Raw genomic sequence first — 23,119 nt, forward strand, 5'->3', positions numbered from 1 at the left:
TTATATTCCCATAAAAACTTAATTTCTTTTTACCAGGTCAAAATCCTTTTAGGAATTCCCGATGAAAATCAAATGTCCCGGAGAATTTGTGAAAAAACAGATCCCGAAGAGTCCCAAATTCCATGTGATAAAAAAATATTGGAAAAATCTCAGCGACCATCTTTGGTGTGAAGGTCCAAAAGGGTTTAGAACACAGCCAAATCCCTTACTGGAAAAGAACCAGGCCTGGGACAGTCAGGCTCAAGAACTGAATACAAGATTAACGCTTATATCTCTTTCTGCTCTCCCACACTCACCTTCTTTACCTGTACTCTTTTTGTTCACTCTTTTTAACTACTACACCAATGAACTGCGTGTTAGGAAATGTTTCTACATGTACTTTCCAGTACTTCACCGCAGTTGTAAATCATGCTCTGTATTCTCCAGGGGGGAGAAAGACAGAGCACTACTGCTCCACAGGAGGAAGCCTCATCTAGGGTTCAAACTAGGAACCTTTTTGTGTCAGCTTACCAACTAAATAGCATGCTGTCCCAGAATGCTTGTCTGTTAGCCTATAAGTTGTAATTATGACACGTGCACTTTTTTTTAAAGAATGTCTGTATGTGTGTTTCAACTTCAACTTTATTGTCCCCTAAGTGAAATTTGCTTGTTACTATATTCTCTCACATCACCTACTGTCTGTTGTGTTGGTCAAATGCATACTCTACAGCCATAAAACCACTGGAATCATTACATAATCAAGCGCTCAAAATTTCTCAGTTTTCATCATTGCCACATCCTGAAGAAGTACAGCCTATTCAGTTGTTAAAGCCTAATTAAATGTCTGCCTAGTCTACAGGAATCTATGTGACTTGACACCACAACCTAATAAATAATAACAATAACAATAATAATAACAACAACAACAACAATAATAATGTTATCATTATTATCATTATGACTAGTGCTGTTAAAGTTAATCCCATATGACCCCCTTTTATTACTTTTGATTTTACTCTTTTTCTTCTGTCCCTCTTTTTCATGTTTTCTTCTGTATGTACACTCAAAATCACTTCGGATCTGCTGTGTTGTGTGTAAAGTTGTATTTAAGTAAGTTGATTTGAAGTTTTTAAAGAAAAAAAACTGTGTAAAATTAAAGTGCTTTGATGCATGTCCCTTTTGGGCTTCCATAGCCAAGCCTTTAACTATTAGCAAAGCAAGACTAAGGGCTTTTACCTGGAAAGTATTATCGTGTCATTTTTGGTATTGTTTTGTCTTGAATAGGTCTGAGTTAATCACTAAAACACCTTTAATTCTTGTCATTGATAAAAGAATTAATTTTATAATAATTTATGACGCGATATTGTTTTCTTTTGCTAGATTTTAACCTCGATTTTTTTCTAAATCCGGGCTTGATTTTTAGTTTTATTTCTTCAGAAGGTCTCCATTCAGAAACCTACGGATGGATGAATGACATGCTCTCTCTCAGTCCCGGTAAAGAAATCCCCTCCATATGAAAGAAAGAAAATTAACATAGTGAGAGGGAGAAGTAGAAGTGGTTACGTAAACCCTACGTAATGGTTTATTTATGTCTCCTGGCCAATAAAATCTTCCCTGAGTTCAGCCGTCATGACGTAATGTGATCTACTCCAGAATAGCGCGCGGCGGAGGAGCAGCCACACGGAACCGTTTAGCATTTCTGGCTCCTCTCGCCAATGCTTGTTTGTTTATGCGGGATTTCTTTGGTCCGGATTAAAACCTGGCGGGGGAGAAATGCGGTGGGATGTCGGCGCTGAAGGAGAACCAGTGTTACGGACTGTCCAGCGGTACACTGAGCCGCGGCGGTAACGTCTCTGTTTTTCATGTTAAACTCACTGACAGCGCGGCAAGAGCCATTGGCTCCTTTCAAAACGGCAAGGTGGGTTGTTTTCAAACATTTACTCCTCAAATGACTGTCTAAACCGTACAGTGAGGCTCAGTTTTGTTGGACCACTTCACCAATGACAGCTTTACTTAAAAACAAGTGATAAGGAGAACCGAGGAAGCTGGGTTGTGATTTCCATTTCAGCCGAAGTTCACCAACACCTCTCTGGTTTGTTTTCTCCTTTGAGCCTCCGTTTGGCTATGAAATGGGAATACATGTTGCATAATGCAATGCGGAAACGCTTCACTGTGTGATGATGCTTGTAACGAGCTACTGGCCAAGTCGTTACATGCTCCTGGCAAGTATTACGAATGTTAATCAGAGCTGGAGCCCCACTGAAAAGAAAGGAAGCAGGATTTTGTGAGGAGAGAGGCTGTTAGTCTGAGGGTCTTCATGATTGGATTTGAGGATGATACAGTCCCAATTATTTCTGGTAAACATGACTGGAGTTACTGCTCGATTTTGTCTTGTGTGGCTTCAGGGAGGCAGGTGGAAGTACAAATATGGACAGACTCTAAATCAAACTACTGGCAGCATTAAAGGGGGCTGTGCCAAATAATAACGTTAACTTAAAGTCAAAATGCAGCAACTGTGTACATATGTTTGCAGCATTTAAATGAATTTCTGAAACCTAGCACAAAATTATAGAAATTAATGTTTGGTTGGACGTTTCTTTGTTGTTCCAACACTTCTTGGCAATAAATCTTGTAGCATTGGAAAGCCTGTTCATTCCCTTTTAAACAACATGCCTTTGTAGGATGAGCAGCAGAGCTAAGTATGTGGGCTGCAACCTTGAAAAATTTGCTAAATCTTCTCTGCCAATGCCAAACAGCTTATTCTGCCATCACTCTTGTTTGGTGGTTTGGATGATTGAAGTCTGAAGAGACAAAACATATTGGCGCTTTATTTATCTAACAAACAGGAGCCTTAGGCCCTGTCCACACCGAGGTGGGTATGTTCGTGCGGTTTAGGATGCTGTAAATGCTACTTTTTAAAAACGCCTTCCAGGATGAACAGTTTTAGATACTCAGTTTACCCTGTTCAGCAGATGGAAAAAACTGAGAATTTGGCCTGTAGCATCACACTGTGCTGGGTTCTCCTCTGTTTGACGCCACTGGTGTGGGACGTTACTTTTGTTGTCATAGCAATGGCAGATGCAGCCAAAGTTGTGCTAACTTTCTCCAGGCTTATACAGACAGTTGCTCTCTGACTGTATTGATAAACTGAGCCCCCCATAATGAACTATTGAGCTCACTGCTGTTTTATAACCCACCACCAACGTTGATCGTTTTGATCAGACCCGTTTCAGGTTGATGGGACAACTATAAAAAGGAATCAGACCTTACGTAGGAGCTCTGCTCAGCTCTGCTGCTCATCCCACAAATGCATGTTCCTTACAAATGTGACTAATTTCCTCACTTTTTATACTAAGTTTAGTATTTTTCTCATCTTCTGAAGCACTTTCTAAATATCAAAACCATTCTTTCACTCACATTTGTTCGTTAATTGCAGAAACTACAATGCAAAGTACCAGTCTGCCTCTCAGAATCTACAGCTACGCTCACATTATAGTTAAAAAAAAAAAAAACAAATATGATTATTTTTGCTTACATGTGATTCACATCTGATTTTTTTCTGGCAATGTAAACAGCACAAGTCACATTGAATCTGACGTTTTCAGATCAGATCCAGGCCACTTTCATAGCACTACTAAATCAGATGCTGTACCTATCCGATCTTTTTGGAATTTGACTGCAGACAGGTCACATTGAATGTGACTCTAAATACATTCTGGAGTGACACGAAAAAAATTGGTGAGGGCGGGAGTCTCATGCGCTACGAAAAACATGGAAGACAGTGGTGATGGAGGTCGTCAGTAGAGGGACAGTGAGGCGTTAGATCACAAGTATCGGGGATGACTCTATTGTGCAAGCAGAACTTGAGGGGCCTTATAGTAACAGACCTGTTCTTCAAAGAATTCAGACAGAAATGGCTAAACATTGCCGTAGAAGGACGTGGCAGTAGATCCAAAGGAAAATGAAAAGCTTTAAAGTTAAAGAGGCTAAGACTCCAAAGTAGCAACTATAGTCGGATCACGTGTCCATTTTACAAGCTGGACGGTAGTTTGGGGGACAAACCCAGCCATCAGTTCATTGAAGTTGTTCAGGACAGGAACCTGTTTACACAGCAGTCTGCATACAGGTTATATTAAAAATTTAATGTGAACAGCCAAACAAAAACAGTCAGATCTGAGGAAAAATCAGAATTGAGCATTAAGGCCTGCAGTGTGAACATAGCTTAAACAACCTCTTTCAAGCAGCGCATGCCGTCATTCACAGACCAATGGTTGTGCCATGTTGAGCAATTTGGGGTCCTGAGTCTTGGACAGGTGCACGATACAGTCAGTCCCAAGTCATTCCTTGCTCCTACTACTTGGCACTACACTTACATTTTGCATGTTTACATCTGGGGTTGGGGTGTTGTTATTCCTTTTGGAATGGAGGAGTACCGAGGGATGCATGGCCTTTCAAACTGAGATTTTTCAGAGGCACACTTCAAACCGATTATTATTGAAGGAAACCTCCCAGAAAGTCTTTTAAATCATCAACAACATGGCTGCTCAAGCGTCAAAAGAAGTGTACAAATGTAAAGAGTTTCTTCCAAGATAAGATCAGAAAATTCAGACAGCCTTTTAATATCTGAATGTAATGTTGTTTGGATGCATTGTGGTCCTTACTTATATTAGAAATGTGCAGCAACATCTCCACGTCTGGTTATGTAAATGCCATCAACGACTACAGATGACCTATCGAGAGGGGTCAACCCATTTTGTAGGGGGGGATTTTATCACTGGCCCTTGTAGCTCTGTTTCAAGTAGCAATGGGGCACTCAACTTAACCTTTCCACAATGGAGCGAAGTATCGCCCCCATATATTGGATTAACATGTCACAGTGCTCTTTTAGCATAACAGCCTGAAAGCCTGCTAGACCAACAAAACAGTGGCACATTATTGTTTATTAAGGTTATTTTTTAGGCTTTTATCTTTTTATTTGATTGGACAAAGCATGCAGGGTCAGGGTGAGAAATTGAACCTGCGACCAGTGCGTTGAGGACTGCAGCCTTTGTATATGGCCGCCTGCATGAAAGGCTCTAAAATCTCCTGGTAGATGGCTGATGGTGTTGACTAGACCAACAGCAGCAGATGACCTGGGCCCCCAAACCATCACTGACTGTGGAGACTGAAAACACTGGACTTCAAGCACTGAATGATTCTGGTCCTCTCTGATCTTACTCCAGAATCTGGGACCTTGATTTACGAATTAAATTCAAAATTTAGTTTAATCTGAAAACAGGACTTTGGATCAACAGTCCAGCTCTTTTTGTCCTTAGCCCAGGTGAGACTCTGATGACATGTGGTTCAGGATTGGCTCAGCACTAAGAACATGACGCTTGTAATCCATTTCCTGGACTCGTCTGTGTGGTGGCTCTTGATCCACTGACTCCAGTCTCAGTCCAGTCCTTGTGAAGCTCCCTTAAGTTCTTGAATCTGCTTTGTTTAACGATCCTCTGAAGGCAGAGCTCATCCCTCATCCCTGCTCCTTTACTTACCGTTCCTTTAATACAGCTGCTGAGAACTTACCCTCCTTTTAGAGAGTGTCAGTGATTGTCCATTTGACTAAGGAAACCTTTGCAAGACTGACTTTTCAACAATATTCTAATATTTTGAGATAATGGATTTTTTGGGAGCTATAACATGTAATCATCAAGATTAAAGCAAAAATAAAAGTCTTGGAATATTTCATACTGTATGAGACAAATCTAGAATATATAAAAGTTTAACTTTTTAAGAAAATCAGGGGAAAACAGGAGCTTCTGCATTATATTTGATTATTTCAGATGCCAGTTCTTTAATGGGCTTCTGTACGTTAAAGACTTTTTGCCACATTTTTTTCCAACCCACTTTAGAGTCTGGACCCACCAGTTGAGAATCACTGCTCTATAGGCTTCTATACAAAGGTTTGGCCTAGTTAGCCTGAAATGAATCTGATGCAGGAAGTCTGAGCAAACAACAGTCATAAACATTTCCTCTATTCAGTGATTCCTCGTAACACAAAGGGGAAACTACACACTGAAGATTACTGACATTGATTTTTTTTCCTAAGAAAAGGTGAAAACCACACTGCTCCTGTCATAACCTCGTCTTTTCTGAGTGATTCTGTCATGATGACAGAGACAGAAAGTGAGGGGTAGGACCTAACAGGCAATTCTGTTTCTTAATTTAGTTTCTATGTGAGGCTATTCAGAATACCCTGTGCCAAACTGTTTACAAGCCATCTGACTCACTCCTCAAATCAGCAGGTGGTCAAAAACACCTCCATGAAAAGGTCAGTCAAACAATTCCAATCACAAAGTGTCTGTCCGTTCTACAAAGGTGTCATTTCTGCACTTCTCTACAGGCTTATTTCCCCCTGAGAGATGACAGCCTGTTATTTTACCAATATAGTCTTTTATGACATGCTGCTGCATGAAAGGAGCAGGTTATTATGACCGTAGCCTGAGCTCTCTTTACAATGGAGTTGAGTTTATTCAAAGACAAGTCATGCACATGTGTCAGGATGCACCAGGGAAAGATTGTGGGATACTTGCTTAATTTGAAGAAACAGGAGGCACAAATCCAGCTGGTGAAGGCATGATATCTGCAGAAGCAGACTATGGTTACGTTGAGGGGTGGGAATTGAAGTGTAACTCATGGTCCAACAAAATAAAATTCAACAAGATGTAAGATAGAAAGGATGTACAGTGTGTTACACAATACATGACCCATGTCAACCACATTATCCCAAAACAAAAACTGAACAATTGTTGACATATTGTGTATTTATTCCCTGACATGTGGTTTGGTTGCCCCTCTTATCACACTTTTAATCTTTTAACTTCTTTCTGACATATTCCACCGTCTTTTTCTTTTATCATACCATCTATTTCTTCTTCCCCTTTGCATTTCCTTCAGTCATGTTAAAAGTTCCCCACAAGGGAGTCATCAAGTGGTGATGCAGTGAGTCATACTGGCAGGAAATTTCTTTCAAAGTGCCATAGTTTTTTCATTTAAATATTGATATTCAGCACCAGTGATGGGGTTTTTGTATCACCCAACTCATAAAGACAATGCACAGTGTATAGCTGTATTTACAGTGCCTTTAAAAGTATTCACCCCCTTGGTTGTTTTACCCCTTTGCAATCATGGTCAGCTTTGCTTTTAAAGATACAAAAAAAAACAATTTGCTAAACTGCTCAAGATCTTTCAGGTTGCACAGGGCTCAGGCGTGAACAACCCTTTTTCAGTCCAGCCACAATTCCTCTATTGGATTAATGTCTGGGCTTTGACTCAGTCACTCCAGAGCATTCCCCTTGTTGTCTTTAAACCATTTCTGTGTAGCTTTTTCTGTATGCTTCCAGTCATTGTTTTACTGGAAAATAATTATTCTCCCAAGCCGTAGGTCTCTCAGACTGACTAAGATTGCCCTGCAAGATTTTTCTATATTTTGCTGCATTAATTTTACCCTCTACAATTCAAACCCTTCCAGGGCTGGCTGCCGAGAAGCATCCCTACAGCATGATGCTGCCACCACTGTGCTTCACAGTGGAGATTATGTGGTGATGTGCAGTGTTTGATGTCTTAGCTGATGGTCATAAAGCTCCAATCTTGGTCTCATCAGACCAAAGAACTTTCTTCCACTTGTCCAAGGAGTCTCCCACATGCCTTTTGGTGAACTCTAGTCCAGATTTAATCCGGGTTTTCTTCAACAGTGTCTTTCTCTTTGCCAATCTCCCATACAGCTTTGACTGGTGAAGAACCCAGCCAACAGTTGTTGTTTGCAGAGTCTCTCCCATCTCAGCTGCTGAAGCTTGTAACACCTTCAGAGTAGTCAAAGGTGTCTTGGTGGCCTTTCTCACTAGTCTTGCACGCTCACTCAGTTTGTGAGGACGGCTTTGATCTAGGCAGATTTACACATGTGACATATGCCTTCCATTTCTTGATGATGGATTTAACTGGGGGATGTTCAGAGCCTTGGAAATGTTTTTGTGTCCATCCCCTGACTTATACTTTTCAAAAAACCTTTTCTCTGAGTTGCTTGGAGTATTCTTTTGTCTTCATGGTGTAATGGTAGCCAGGAATACTGATTAACCAGTGACTAGACCTTCCACACACAGGTGTCTTTATACTACAATCACTTAGGTGATCCCCATTTTAAAGGGGGTGAATATTTATACAGTCACTTATTTTACCTTACATATTTTTTTATTTAATTGCCATCACATTGTAGAAATCTGTTTCTACTTTGACATTTGTCAAAAAAAGACAAATTAAATTGACCATAACTGATTTCTAAAATCAATAAAAGGATAAAACATCCAAGGGTGTGAAGACTGTTTATCGGCACTGTGTATGGGTGCTTCCTTCACCAGCTGGGCTAAACCAACACCTCCACTTATGAAGTTTTTTGATGTTCCTTTCTGATGTGACATATTGAGCTATAAATTCTGTATAAAAGATTGTTCAGATTCAAGATCTTTCACTGAAAATGTATAAAAATCTGTTTTAGACGTCAGAATCAGGAAAGAAGAGGTGTAATAATTGCTTGTTGGGAACGAACCAGTAAACAGCCAGGTACAGGATGAACCTGGAGCTAATATTAAGACCCCAGTGTATTAGAGAGTGGGTGAAGCAATTCTTCAGTTTTTGGGATATAAACAACGAAACATTTTGAATCAGTTTCAAATGGAGCAAAAAGCACCGCAATTCTGATCACTGGCCAACAGACAGAGCAACAAATGAACCCAGGACGAGCACTGATAATATATTACAGATAATGAAAGATGATATAACACCAACAGAACCAAAAACATCTGCAGTTTTTTGTTGTGCATCTTTGCTTTTGTGTGTGCAAACTAAATGTGATTTGTCCTTTTCTCCAGGGTTGGTCCTCCCATCCCACCATCTGTTTCAATGGGAATCAAGGGGTAAGACTTGCTGACTTTCTCAGTCATTACTTCTCTTGTCATTAGCTATTTCAGAGATGTTTGATATAAATGTGCTTGTCTTTCTATTTTTCCTTCACATCACAGAGAATCACTATCCCGTGTTCGGAGAATGGAGATGATTCCAGAATATTCACCTTTGGTGTGACTAATGTTGCCCGTGATAACCCACATGGGAGCTTTGACTTTGTGCAACAGCTCAGCACTGGGTAAATCAAACACATACAGAACAAATCAAATCAAACGTAGTTATTCTACACGTGATGAGATTACATTAGCTATTTCAATGCTTTCACTGCTGCATGTTAAGTAATATAGAGGCATGACAGATGGAAAGGAATGATGCCATCAAAACGGAGAGAGATCCCACATTTAATGCTGCAAACTTTAAGGCTTTGATTATGTTCGGTGATTACAAGATTATACTCTACCAACAGGATCTTCAATATCATTGTATTAAAACCCATGTACTTTAACAAGGTGTTGCCCCCCCTTTTACTGCTATAACAGCCTCCACCCTTCTTGGAAGGCTTTCCACAAGATTTATACACCTTTGGGTCTGATTGAAACACCTGAATCCAATAATTAACAGGTGTGGCCAAACACTTTTGTTCATATTGTGCATGTTAACGTGTTTTTTAGGCTTTTGATTAAGTGAGATTCTTAACATTTTTCAACATTTAAATATCTCAGGCTCCCTACTGCTGTGAAAAAGTCACCCAGCTGGTGCTGTCTTTCTGTTGTCTGTTTTTAAATGCCAGAGAAAACCCAGGGTTCCTGGCTGCACCAGCTAAGATACCCAGAAATAAAGAGAAGCGAATTTGATAAATGCCAGGAATCATGAACACTGGGTGTTTGAGTTTTAACAAAAAAAAGAAGAAGAAGAAAACAACCTTTGGAGCACATGGGAAAGCATTCATAATGTTTGATAGCATACACTCTGATAAAAACTACCAAAATATAAGCATCACTCCACAACTACGAGATAATACAAAACAGAGGAAGATAACAGAAAACATCCTAAAGACTGCTGTCTTTAACTCGCTCCCCCCCTCTCAGTGCTACCGAGGAGCTGTCATGTCTCGGGGTGATTCAGAAGAAGATGACGGTCAAAGCGACGGATGACTCGTACGATAAGGCTCGTCAGAGCATGGCCCAAGTCGAGGAGGAGACGCGCAGCCGAGGAGCCATCGTCATCAAGCAGAGCGGGCGCTATCAGGGTGAGAAACACAGAACACTCACATGTGTACGCTTGAGTGCTGAGTTATACAAGAGGAATAAGTCTGGCCTGGAGACAAATGTGTGTTGTGCTGAAGCAATAACAAGAAATGGAAAAAACATGGCAGACATATTACATTGGTCACCATAGAAACTTTTGTGGTAACCAGTGGAAAAAAGAAGTTAAAGCCAGGTGCATCCTTTTTTCTGTCTTTACTACAACATGTTAACTTTCATTGTAAAATACAACTCCAATACCAAAAAGGTATTAACCCATATTTTATTCACAAGAGAACATAAGCAACATATCAGAGGTTGAAATGGAGACATTTTACCATTTCATGGAAAGTATTAGCTCATTTCGAATTTGATGGTAGCAAGAAATCTCAAAAAAGTTGGGACAGGGCCATGTTTATCAGTGTGGAACATACCCTCTTCTTTTAAGAACAGTCTGTAAATGTCACTGAGAAACATTTTTCTGAAATTATTCCACAGTCTTTAGACAGATGGGTGCACCTCTGCCCATCTTTAATTCTGACAGACTCTGTCTCTCTAAAATGCTCCTTTTATACGCAGTCATGTTACTGACCTGTCGACAATTTACCTAATCATTTTCAAAATGCTCCTCTAGCTTTACTTTCCAGGCTTTTGCTGCCCTGTCCCTACTTTTTTGGAGATACAGTCATGGACGAAAATATTGGCACCCCTGGAATTTTTCCAGAAAATACACCGTTTCTCCCAGAAATTGTTGCAATTACAAATGTTTTTTGTATACATGTTTTTATTTCCTTCATGTGCATTGGAACAACCCGAAAAATCTGGAGAAAAAAGACAAAATTGACATAATTTTACACAGAACTCAAAAGATGGGCCGGACAAAATTATTGGCACCCTTTTAAAACTGTGGGTAAATCATTTTATTTCAAGCATGTGATGCTCATTTCAACTCACCTGTGGCAGTAACAGGTGCTGGCAATATAAAAATCACACCTGAAGCCAGTTAGAATGTATAAAAGTTGACTCAACCTTTGTGTTGTGTGCCTGTGTGTGTCACACCAGGCATGGAGAAGAGAAAGAGGAGCCGAAAATTGTCTGAGGCAAGAAACAAAATTGTGGAAAAATATGAACATTCTCAAAGTTTCAAGACCATTTCCAGAGATCTTGAAATTCCTTTGTCCACTGTGCGTAATATAATCAAGAAGTTTATAACCCATGGTACTGTGGCTAATCTCCCTGGATGTGGATGGAAGATAAAAATTGACAACAACACAGGAACACAGGATAGTTAGAATAGTGGATAAACATCCTCAGTCAACTTCACACAAATTCAGGCTGTCCTGCAGACTGCAAAAGTGTCAGCTCAGACCATACGTCGTAGTCTGAATGAGATGAAGCGCTATGGCAGGAGACTGAGAACCCCACTGCTGACAAAGAGACATAAAAAAGCCAGACTGGAGTTTGCAAAAATGTACCTGAGTGAGCCTCAATCCTTCTGGGAGAACATTTTGCGGACAGGTGTGACTAAGGTAGAGCGTTTTGGAAAAGCAGGTCATTCTACTGTTTACAGAAAATGGAGTGAGGCCTACAAAGAAAAGAACACAGTACCTACAGTCAAACATGGTGGAGGTTCAAACATGTTTTGAGGTTATTTTGCTGCCTCTGGCACTGGGTGCCCTGACTGTGTGCAAGGAATCATGAAATCTAAGACTATCAAAAAAGTTTTGGGCTGCAATGTAGGGCCAAGTGTCAGAAAGCTGGGTCTGCATCAGAGGTCATGGGTGTTCCAGCAGGACAATGACCCAAAACATACCTCAAAAAAGCACCAAGAAATGGTTGGAGACAAAGCGCTGTAGAGTTCTGAAGTGGCCAGCAGTGAGTCCAGATCTAAATCCCATTGAACACCTATGAAGAGATCTCAAAACTGCTGTTGCAAGAAGCACCCTTCAAATCTGAGAGATCTGGAGCAGTTTGCAAAAGAAGAGTGGTCCAAAATTTCAACTGAGAGGTGTAAGAAGCTTGTCGATGGTTATAGAAAACCATTGGTTTCAGTTATTTTTTCCCGAGGTTGTGCAACCAAATATTAAGTTGAGGGTGCCAATAATTTTGTCCGGCCCATTTTTTTGAGTTTTGTGTAAAATTATGTCAATTTTGTCTTTTTTCTCCAGAGTTTTTGTGTTGTTCCAATGCACATAAAGGTAATAAACACATGTATACCAAAAATATTCAATTGCAACGATTTCTGGGAGAAATGATGTATCTTCTGGAAAAATTCCAGGGGTGGCAACATTTTCGTCCATGACTGTATGTTTCTGCCTTTTAATTCAAAATGAGCTAATATTTTTAATGAAATGGTCAAATGTTTCAGTTTCCACATCTGATATGTTTTGAATAAAATGTTTGTTTATGAGGTTTGGCAATCATTGACTTATGTTTTTATTTACTGTTAACACAGCGCTCCAACTTTTTGGAATTGAGGTTGTATTATTGTAAATAATCTAAGGCTGTAAAGAATGCTGAGTCTCCACAACCACACTTTCAAAACCCACTAAACAACATGCTCATCAAAATATGCAAGTGCATGATAAACCAATGACTTCGTTTCCTGTGTAACCGCAGGCTTTCTTTTTATAACCGCCAATACACTTCCCCTCGAAACATACTCCTGCCAACGTCATCCTTTCCTTCTGTACACACACATTAGCACATGCATGACCCACACAGACACACAGGCTAGTTTTGATTATTCTTCTTTAATAGTTTAGAGGAAGCTTGTATAAAAATTGTTTCCTCTCTCACTGCTGGCTAGAGAAACTGTGTGGTTATTTTCTGATGCAGACAGCAGCTTAGCCCACAATGACGTCTATGTTTGTGTCTTTAAAACCCGTCTGGGTTTCTGAAGAGGTGGAACCATTTCTCTCCTCTGCTGTCAGACAGATATAATCTGCAAGAAGTGCTTTGTTTTTTTCACACATGCATTAAAAAACACATTGATTCTAATGAGAAGCATTAATGCATAAAAGACGAGAGCCAACATTAACTCACCTTTTCTAATAGAAACATCTGTTTGTGAACCTCACAGGATGACTAATGAAGAGATTTAGCTCTGCATTGCAAATGCTGCTTTTAATGCAAGATGTCTTGCTATTTCCCAGGGAAAAAGGTGACGGTGCGAGCCCCAGCACCTGCGCTGGCCAGCCTGGCAAAGCCCCGAAACCCGTCCCGTTCTCTGGTCAGCAACATCAGGAAAGGAGTCGGCATGTCCAAGCTGAGAAAGAGCACCTGTACCTCACACAGGAAGAGCGGAGCCATGGTGCAGGGGAAGTCGCTCACAGAGAGAGTGACTCACCTGCTGGCTCTGAGGCCATACAAGAGGCCTGAGCTGATCCTGAGGCTGCAGAGTGATGGACTGACAGCGGGAGACAAAGACAAGCTGGACTCTGTACTGATGGAGGTAATTTATTTCCTTCTTTGGCAGAATAAAGAACAGGTAAAAAAAAAGGAGAACTAGCTTGAAATTTTTCAGGAATTTATTCACTCATGCATTTTACTCGTCATGCCTAAACCTAACCAGTTCCCTGTGCCACAGTATTCAATAGGCCGGTGAGTGTAATGAATACAATCACTTATACAATGTGATTTTGCATACGCAAAACACCATTTTTTTCTCTCAGGGTGAAAAGATGTGTGCTTCGACGTAGAAATGTCGTGCAGGCTTCTTGCAAACATCTAATGTTTGTGTGGCTGATGATATGTGCTTGCAGCTCCTCTAAATCCCTGTTTGTTTCTTTCATTTGTATGCTCACATCCTGTCAGTATTACCTTTTCTTCTTCTCTGAGTCTATCATTGTGTGCTACATGTTTGAGAAGGCAAGTCCAGACAATGATCAAACCTACCACAAAGAAGACATACTTTATTAATCCCCAGGGGGAATTCAGTCTTTGTTGCACCCTGTTGTTGGACATGCTATATACACAGAGGCCAGGAATACACAAATCCACAAGGGACAAACACAATCCCATGAACATGGACTCATGGAGCGATGTAAGATTGAAGAGCTGCACATGAAAGAGCACACAAGCTGTTGGAGGTGCAGTTCTTGCTCAAGGGCATCTTGCTCTTTCTAGCACCACCTGTTCTCACCATGTGGAGTTTGCAATCATGCTAACTGTAGTTGAGTTCTCAGCCTTATTTATGTTAACTTTCTTTCTAAAGTGAGGACCCACAGCCCATGACCAATTAATCTGGAGCTGCACTGCCTACCTCTGCTGGTCTGGTCTGGGGTGAGAATGCATAAATGGAGAGTAAATATATTATTACTATATTCATATTTTATAAATGTATATTTGGACAGAGGGGCCAAGTTGTCACAAATAGGACCACCAAATGCCCAGTCAAGGTGATATATACTAGTGCATACCTGTATTGTACATAGGTTCATATGGCCATACAAAAAGGTGAGAAATGAAATGGTTAAAAGGACCAAGACTGTTTGCATGATTGATGAAAAGATAAGAGTGATAGTAAAATTTATGAAAAGGGTCCAGGTCTCTATGAATTTATTTTGGGACTTTGTTGTATTTAAGTTTTTTCCAATGTGGATTAGAGCTACAACTTCTCTGATCCATGTTATTAATGATGGGGGCTTTAGAACTTCCTAATGTGGAAAATAAATTTCCCTGCCTGGAACCAGGCAAATGCCACAAAGTTGGCCTGTGTTGTGGTTATATTTATGCTCCTGTCTGAATCTCCAAATATAGCCATGACTGGATGGGGTCCAGTTGTTTTCTGGCAAATATGTGAGAAGGCAACAAAGATGTGGCTCCAACATGAACGTAGAGATGAGCAGTCCCAGCTGTGGCTGGGCTGAGGTGGCATCTGATACGTATGGGATCTGTATTGGAGTTAAGTCTGGACCGTTTGACTCTGCTGAGGGCTTACAATGTAATATTTAAAGACCACAACACCTGACCACTACACCAAATTCATGTACTTTAGTATGGAGTTTGCCACCCTTTGCAGCAATAAAAGCATCCACTCTTCTTGAAAGGCTTTCCACAGGATTTTGGAGTCTTTCTGTAGGAATTAACGCCCGTTCATTCAGCAGAGCATTTATGAGGTCAGGCACTGACTCACAATCTCTGATCCAGTTCATCCCAAAGGTGCTCAGTGTGGTTGAGGGCAGGGCTCTGTGTGGGCCAGTCAAGTTCTTCAATTGCACTGGGGCACAGTCATGTTAGTATAGAAAAGGGCTTTCCCCAAACAGTTGCCACAAAGTTGGAAGCATTGCATTGTCCCAAATGTTTTGGTATGCCTTAGCATTAGGATTGGCCTTCACTGGAGTTATGGGGCCTTACTCAAACCCCAAAAAACTGCCCCATACCATTATCCCTCCTCCACAAAACCTAACAGCTGGCACTGTGCAGTCAGGCAGGTAACGTTCAAACCCAGACTCACTCATCTGACTGCAAAACAGAGGCACCTGATTGGTCACTCCACATAGCATATTTCCACTGCTCCACAGTCCAGTGTCAGTGTGCTTTACTTTATCCAAGGCTTAGCATTGGACTTGATAATGTGAGGCTTGCATGCAGCTGCTTGGCCATGGAAACCCATACCATGAAGCTCCCACTACAATGTTTTAGTGTCAGTTTTGTCAGTGGAAGTTCAGAACTTTTCAGCCATGAAATCAGCAGAGACTTGGGGACCTTTGTGCACCATGAACCTTAGCACTGGAATATCCAGCAGGTATGAAACCTCACCAACCGTCTTATTGCAAAGGGGTCTTCCATCACAGTACCATGCTTGAAGTCACTGAGCTCTTCAGACTGACCCATTTAGGATCACAGATGTTTGTAAATGTAGACCGCATGGCTAGATGATGATTTTATACACCTATGGGAACTGGCCTGATAAAAAAAGCCTGGATTCAATAAGTAACGTGTGTGGCCAAATACGTTTGTCCATTTTGTGTAAATGGTTATTTTCCAGGCATTATTAAACAATGATAAATGAAATGAACTAAAGCATTACAGAAGTCTTCTGCTTTCTTTTCATGTGTTTGTGGATATTTGCAGGTTGGCCAGCTCAGCAGCAGAGACAACACCTTTGGTCTGAAGGACAGCCTGTATAAGGACCTGCAGAAGGACTGGCCTGGCTACACCTCAGGAGATCAGCAGCTTCTTAAACGCATCCTTGTCAGGTAACAGATGTAATACTTAACACCATTTTTTAATCCAGAAAATATCTCCCAATTAGACAACATAGTTGAACCAAATATGTCTTATATCCTCCATATTGTTGATTAGGAGACTGTTTCAGCCACAACAGAACCTCCTAAGTGTACCTGAAGCTCAGGTCAGCCCACTACGAGACACCCCTAACTCCTCTCCAGCCCATCGTCCGAAACCGTCCCTACCTGAGGAATACACAGACCCTCTGCTGAGTAAGAAGCCTCGGATATCTCACCTGTCCACTAAAAGTGCCAGCGACAGGTCCCAGCTGAGGGAGTCGAGATGGGCGGAACGTAAAGACGCCACAGAGAACGACAAGCAGAGGAACTCGCTTGATTCTCGAAAGCTTTTTGACTCCTTGTCAGCCGTCTGTCAGCAGGACGAGGAAACAGCCAAGAGGCTTGAACCAACTCCTCCCCGTGCTCAGGAGGAGCCCATTAGCACGGCAGCAGAGCATCCGAAACCCAATCCTGATCCTCCATCCCCTCTGGTAGAGCCTGATCAGGAGAGACACACAATCAAAAGGAAAAAGAGTAAACACAAACACAAAGATCAGGTAAGAAAATTATTTCTTGTTGGGATTCTGTTGGTATCTTATTTTGATGTGAAACACTGATATTTGATTTTATATCTTTGTAAAGGAGAAGGACAAGCGGAGAGAAAGGAAAGAAAGGAGGAGAGAGCATTATTCAGAGGATTCTGCAGCCGTAGACTTCACAGGTGAGCACTGTCACCTGTACACTTTGTCCTCGTGTCAGTTTTTTATCCATTTTTTTATTGTTTGACAATTTTTTTTTTCTTTTTTTATAGAGCCAAGTGAGATTTTGTTCGACTCGCCTCTGCTTCGAATAGAAAAAGACACAGCAGACTATTTATTGTAAGTACAACTTTTTTGGTGCTTCTGATAGTTTTCATCCAAATATCCTCTCTAACAAGTAGAGTTTTAAGATAAAATGACCAAGAAAAGGACTTTATACATAGGAAAACCTCCACAAGTTTCTTAAACAGTAACCTATAGTTGATTACATTATTGATCTGATCAGCATGTGACCTTTTCTGCTTTTTGCGTAGGACTTATACGAGGATTCACAGTCATGACCAGAGGCAGAGCTACAAGCTGGATTTTAACAGGGAGTACAGCGAGTACAGAGATCTGCACGCTCGTATTGACAGTGTGACGCGACAATTCATGGAGCTGGACACGCAGCTCAAACAGCTACACCATGAATCACATAAGTACAAGGTAAAAAAAGAATTCAAGCTTTCCTAGAGGCATTCTAATCACGTTATAACCTCTGTTTGGATGCCAAAGCCACGTTTTTAATAGTAAATGCTATGAAGAACACAAAATTTAGCTGAGGAACACTCATTTGGTTCTCAGACAGAGTTTTTCTTTGTCAATTGTATTTTCAAACATTTTAAGAGAAAACATAAAATGTTACTATTGAAATGGCTAAAAAAATCACTTTATAAGAGATGTTTATCTGCTGGCACTCTTGTTTTTGCTACCTTAGCTCGGCTTTGCATTTTCTGAAAAGGTTCTGCTTGCTGACTAATGCTTTGTCAGATCTGCATCACATACACTGTATGGACAAAAATATTCAGCCACTTGACCATAATACCAACAGGGACTGTAATGATATTCAAATCCATGTACTTTAAATATGGAGTTGGCCCCCTTTTGCAGCTGTAACAGCGTCCACTCTTCTTGGAGGGCTTTCCACAAAATGTTTCTGTGGGAATTTGCTCCCATTCATTCTGCAGAGCATTTATGAGGTCAGGCACTGATGTTTGATCAGAAGGCCTGGCTCACAATCTCCATTCTACTTCATCCCAAAGGTGCTGGATGTGGTTGAGGTCAGGGCTCTGTGTGGTCAAGTCAGATTCTTCCTCTGAACTTATGAAACCGTCTTTCCAGTCCTTCTTTGTGCACTAAGGCACAGTCATGTTGGAAAAGAAAAGGGCATTCCCCAAACTGCTGCCACTCAGTTGGAAGCATTGCATTGTCCAAAAGGTCTTGGTATGCTGAAGCATTAAGATTGGCCTTCACTGGAGTTAAGGGGCCTAGCCCAAACCCTTGAAAACAGCCTAATACCATTATCCCTCCTTAACCAAACTTCACAGTTGGAACAATGCAGTCATGAGGTAACATTTTCCCAGCATCTTCCAAACCCAGATTCACCCATCTGACTCCCAAACAGAGGAGCGTGATTGGGCTCTCCACAGAACACGTTTCCACTGCTCCACAGTCCAGAGTTGGTGGCTGAGTTGCTGTTGTTCCTAAACTCTTCCACTTTCTAATAATGTCACTTACAGTTGACTGTGGCATATCCAGCAAGGATGAATGTTCTCTAACTGTCTTATTGCAAAGGTGGCAAAGTGTTTGTTAATGGAAACTGCATGGCTAGGTGATGATATGATACACCTGTAGGTCTGATTGAAACACCTGAATCCAGTAATTCACAGGCGTGGCCAGATACTTTTGTCCATATAGTGTAAGGTTAATGCAGATTCTCTGTCAAGATAAACTTTTTTATGTTTTGCTTAGAGGTAGGCATGTTGTCAAGAAGCAAAAACAACATTAACTGTGTTCCATCAAATACAGTGCCGTGAAGAAGTATTTGCCCCCTTTCTTATTCCTGATGTTTTTGCTATCTATCACACTTAAATATTTCTAATCATCAAATCAATTTTTATATTTCACAAAGACATCCCAAGTGAATACAAAATGCAGTGTCAGAATTATTATTTATTTTTTTAAGGGAGGGGTGGATCTAAACCTATCTGACCCTATGCGAAAAAGTAATTCCCCCTTGTTAAATCATGAGGCAATTACGTTTTCACAGAGGGCCAGATAGCGTTGGATTTTTCCCCCCTTAAAAATTTAACAATCATTCAGACACTGCATTTTGTATTTACTTGGGTTGTCTTTGTGAAATATAAAAATTGGTTTGATGATCCAAAACATTTAAGTGTGATAAACAGTGCTTAACAAATTTATTAGACCACCTAACCCTAACCAAAGTAAGGTTTATGCCACAGCTGCCCTAAATTAACTGCATTGATAATTACCAAAATCATTTTTTATGTTTCTGCAATGGTTAATACACCAATATGTAGAAGCTCTTTAACTGAAATGATATTTTAATGCTAAGATATAATTATTGTTGTTATCCATGAATTTTCAAATTTACTGATTTACAAAACAACTGAAAAAATAGTAAAGCACATTATTTTTTCTTGATTAATATGTCAAATTATGGTTATTTACTTGCATTCCTGAACAGAAAAATGAGTTTCAGTGGTTGAATGTTATGCTTGATTAATTTCTGAATTTCGGAGAAGCCCAGTGAGCCGGCTCAAATTTGGGTGAATTCAGTTTGAAATTCCTCATTCCTGTTCAAAATAGTAAAACATGGAGAACTCACTGAAAATGAAAGGGTCCGCATTAAAGCACTTTATGATGCTGGATGGTCTTTGAGACAAATATGACAGGTGGTCTAATAAATTTGTTAAGCACTGTATATGCAAAAAAACTCAGGAATCAGAAAGGGGGCAAATACTTTTTCACGGCACTGTAAATAAGTCATTTTGCAAATGAACAGGCAAATTCAGAAATTCAAATTGTGACAGAATTATGATGATGAATTTTGTTTTCTGTATTTTCTTACAGACCGTTCATGATCAAATACTCCAAGAGTATCGCAAAATCAAAAAGGTAACTTCCCTAAGACTTTGCAGTTGTGATTCCAACATTGCCGGATGATTCCCTCCTTTCTGTGCTGCATAAATAAGCGTATGTTTTTTTCCTCTTCCTTTAGTCCAACCCAAACTTCAACCAGGACAAGATCCGCTGTGAATATCTTCACAACAAACTGGCTCACATCAAGAAGCTCATATCAGAGTACGATCATCAACAGCTTGGTGCAGACTCGAGTCTACACTGAAGAGCTCTGCTCTGAGTCTGATGAATTTTAATAAGAGGAGCTTCATGCTGCTGCAATGAAAGCCATGATGCTGGAATCGATGGTCCTCATGGCTCAACGAAGTCTCAGCGGACCTGCAGGATGCGTCACTGCAGTTGGGAGACATTTGTGAGAACCAGCCGGTGCACGCTGGAAAATTATCCCTTTAATATAAGATCTTCTCTAAGAGGATGGGAAATGTTCTAGGAAAAATGGCTGTCTCCACGTGTACTACCAAGGAGGCTGGTAACCAAGGTTTTACAAAGACTTTACAGCTTCAACTCACTCTTTAAAAATGCAAACACATACACTGTATGTGGAGATGAGGTGCTAAGCTCAAAAACACGATGTAGATTCCCATCTTTATCACAGGTTTTTTGTGAATTCAGTCAATCTGGGTGTTTGCTTCTGTATTCTGTTAGCCATGTCAGTGTTTATTCAGGAAGCATGAGATAACTGCACGCTGTACATACCCAGTCAGCTCATAAGAATTCAGGGTAAGAGTTCTGATGCTCACATCAGAAGAGTGTTCTTTGGGTTTGGTGAATTATAATTTTTCTCCAAAGTTTGAGCTAAATCCACTCTGCATTGACTTCTGAAAGTGTTCCTAGGCTCTGAAATGGTTACCACCTCTACACTGACTTCATCGTATTACACTGGTGTTTTCCTTTGTTTGGCCTTCCTGGAGCACACATGACTCTTATGTTTAATGTGAAATGCTGTCTTGAAGCTGTATTCAGGGAATAAACGGTATGAGTTGCAGTAAAAATTTTAATGAAAGCTGATTTTGAAGATGAGAGAAAAGTTATGGAGTTACTGTTATTGTAAGATGAGAGGCTGAAAAGATAAATATAAAGAAGCTGCATGCCGTGTACTGTACAGAATGCATGCAGAATTTCAGACTTTCATGTTTCAAATAAATTCATTTGTGTTTATTTTGTATGATCTCATCCTTATTTGAATTCCTTTATAGTTAAATAGCAGTCAAAGAAATCTATGCTGTGGGTAAGGATAGTGGCAGTATGTTTTTAGCATGGCCTAGATGGGGGACCTGAAATGCTCAGAGATTTCCTTCAAACTTTTCATGAAGGTCTCCTCAGTCGTGAGAATGAACTGGTAAGATTTTGCAGGACCAAGATCAAAGAATTTCAAGAAAAGAAGAGAAATCATTGATATCTATCAGTCTGGAAAGGGTTACAAAGACATTTCTAAGGCTTTGGGACGCCAGCCAACCACAGTCAGAGCCATTGTCTACGAATGGAGAAAACTTGAAACAGTGGTAAACCTTCCCAGGAGTGGCCAGCCTACCAAAATGACTCCAAAAGTGCATTTATGACTCATCCAGGAGGTCCCAAAAGAACCCAGAACAACATCTAAAGACCTACAAACCTCACTTGACTCAGTTAAGGTAAGTGTACATGATTCAACAATAAGAAAGAGACTGGGCAAAAATGGTATCATGGGAGAGCACCGAGGCCAAAACCACTGCTGACAAAAAAGACACAAAGGCTTGTCTCACATTTGACTAAAAATGTCCTGATGATCCCCAAGACTTTTGGGAAAATATGTGGACTGACTAGACAAAATTTTTGGAAGGTGTGCATCCCATTCCATCTGGAATAAAACTAATATAGCATTTCATCAGAAGAACAACAGACCAACAGTCAGACATGGTGGTGGTGGTAGTATGATGGGCTGGACCGGGGGCTGGACCACATGCTGTAATTGATGGAACCATGAATCCTGCTCTCTACCAGAAAATCCCGAAGGAGAGTCTCCAACCACCAGTTCATGACCTCAAGATCAAGCACACTTGGGTTGTGGAGCGGGCAATGATCCCAAACACACCAGCCAGTCCATCTCTGAATTGACTAAACAAAATAGATAAAGGTTTTAGAGTGGCCTTGTCAAAACCTGGACTTAAGTCTTATTGAGCTGCTGGAGCATGACCTTAAACAATCCACTCATGCTGGAAAACCCTCCAATGTTGCTGAAGTAAAACAATTCTGCAGAGAAGAATGGGCCAAAATTCCTCCACATTGATGTTAAAAAACTCATTGACAGTTATCGCAAACATTTGCTTGCAGGTGTTACTGCAAAGGATGGAACAACCAGTTATTAAGTTTAGGGGGCAATGACTTTCACAGAGGACCACTGTAACTAGCAAGAACTGAGTTTTCAACAAGTCACACTACCACAAAAACCACCCCAGCTTTCCTTAACCATCTCTACAATTTCACTATCTGTTAGTGTTTACCTTGTATATTTTGTTGAGGCATCTACTGTAAGTGACCACTAAGCAATGGTCCTGGTTTTTCGTAATGGAGAAGTATTTTCAAAACAATGCTTGTTTCATCTACTTGATGTTGTAGTTTTCCTTTGCTACTTTACTGCGCTGCCCTTTGCATCTGAGGAAGGACATTTAAAATAAAAGATAAAAAATAAAGCAATATAAATTTATTTAAGAATTACAAGGACTCTGATTTAACCCCGAGGGTTTTTTAAATTGATTTTCCTACTCTAAAAATGCTTAAGAGAATTGAAACTAGGTAAATAATTATGAGATTTTAAAAAATCAGTTGATCTTTCTGTATGATTAGTCTGCTGTATAGTTTTACAATAAGTCTAAAGAAAATCTTGATCACTTTCAGAATAATGCCACAAGCATTTTCCGTTTTGATTATGGATTAGTATCCAGTCATTTGGTATTGATTTAAGACTTTATCACATTTTAACCTATCTACCTAGAGAAGAGCTGAA

General features: G+C 40.3%; 1 protein-coding gene across 1 annotated transcript; it reads left to right on the plus strand.

Moving 5' to 3' along the window:
* The first annotated feature begins 1,644 nt into the window (after window positions 1–1,644).
* LOC121526366 (RNA polymerase II elongation factor ELL-like) lies at window positions 1,645–21,294 on the plus strand. Its single transcript, XM_041812932.1, has 12 exons — window positions 1,645–1,897; window positions 8,883–8,927; window positions 9,033–9,154; window positions 10,005–10,165; window positions 13,316–13,614; window positions 16,239–16,363; window positions 16,470–16,950; window positions 17,036–17,114; window positions 17,205–17,271; window positions 17,466–17,637; window positions 20,068–20,112; window positions 20,216–21,294. The coding sequence occupies exons 1-12, from the start codon at window positions 1,763–1,765 to the stop codon at window positions 20,339–20,341; spliced, it is 1,857 nt and encodes a 618-aa protein (XP_041668866.1). The 5' UTR covers window positions 1,645–1,762; the 3' UTR covers window positions 20,342–21,294.
* The last annotated feature ends 1,825 nt before the right edge of the window (window positions 21,295–23,119 follow it).

This window comes from Cheilinus undulatus, linkage group 18 (assembly GCF_018320785.1).
Source record: "Cheilinus undulatus linkage group 18, ASM1832078v1, whole genome shotgun sequence".
NCBI classification, from domain to species: domain Eukaryota; kingdom Metazoa; phylum Chordata; class Actinopteri; order Labriformes; family Labridae; genus Cheilinus; species Cheilinus undulatus.

What these genes read in the sequence shown, in the direction of transcription:
- LOC121526366 (XM_041812932.1), top strand. Translation starts at nt 1,763, where the DNA reads ATGTCGGCGCTGAAGGAGAACCAGTGTTACGGACTGTCCAGCGGTACA. An exon ending in GCTCCTTTCAAAACGGCAAG is followed by an intron (nt 1,898 to 8,882) that starts GTGGGTTGTTTT and finishes CCTTTTCTCCAG; the next exon opens with GGTTGGTCCTCCCATCCCAC. An exon ending in AGTATCGCAAAATCAAAAAG is followed by an intron (nt 20,113 to 20,215) that starts GTAACTTCCCTA and finishes CTCTTCCTTTAG; the next exon opens with TCCAACCCAAACTTCAACCA.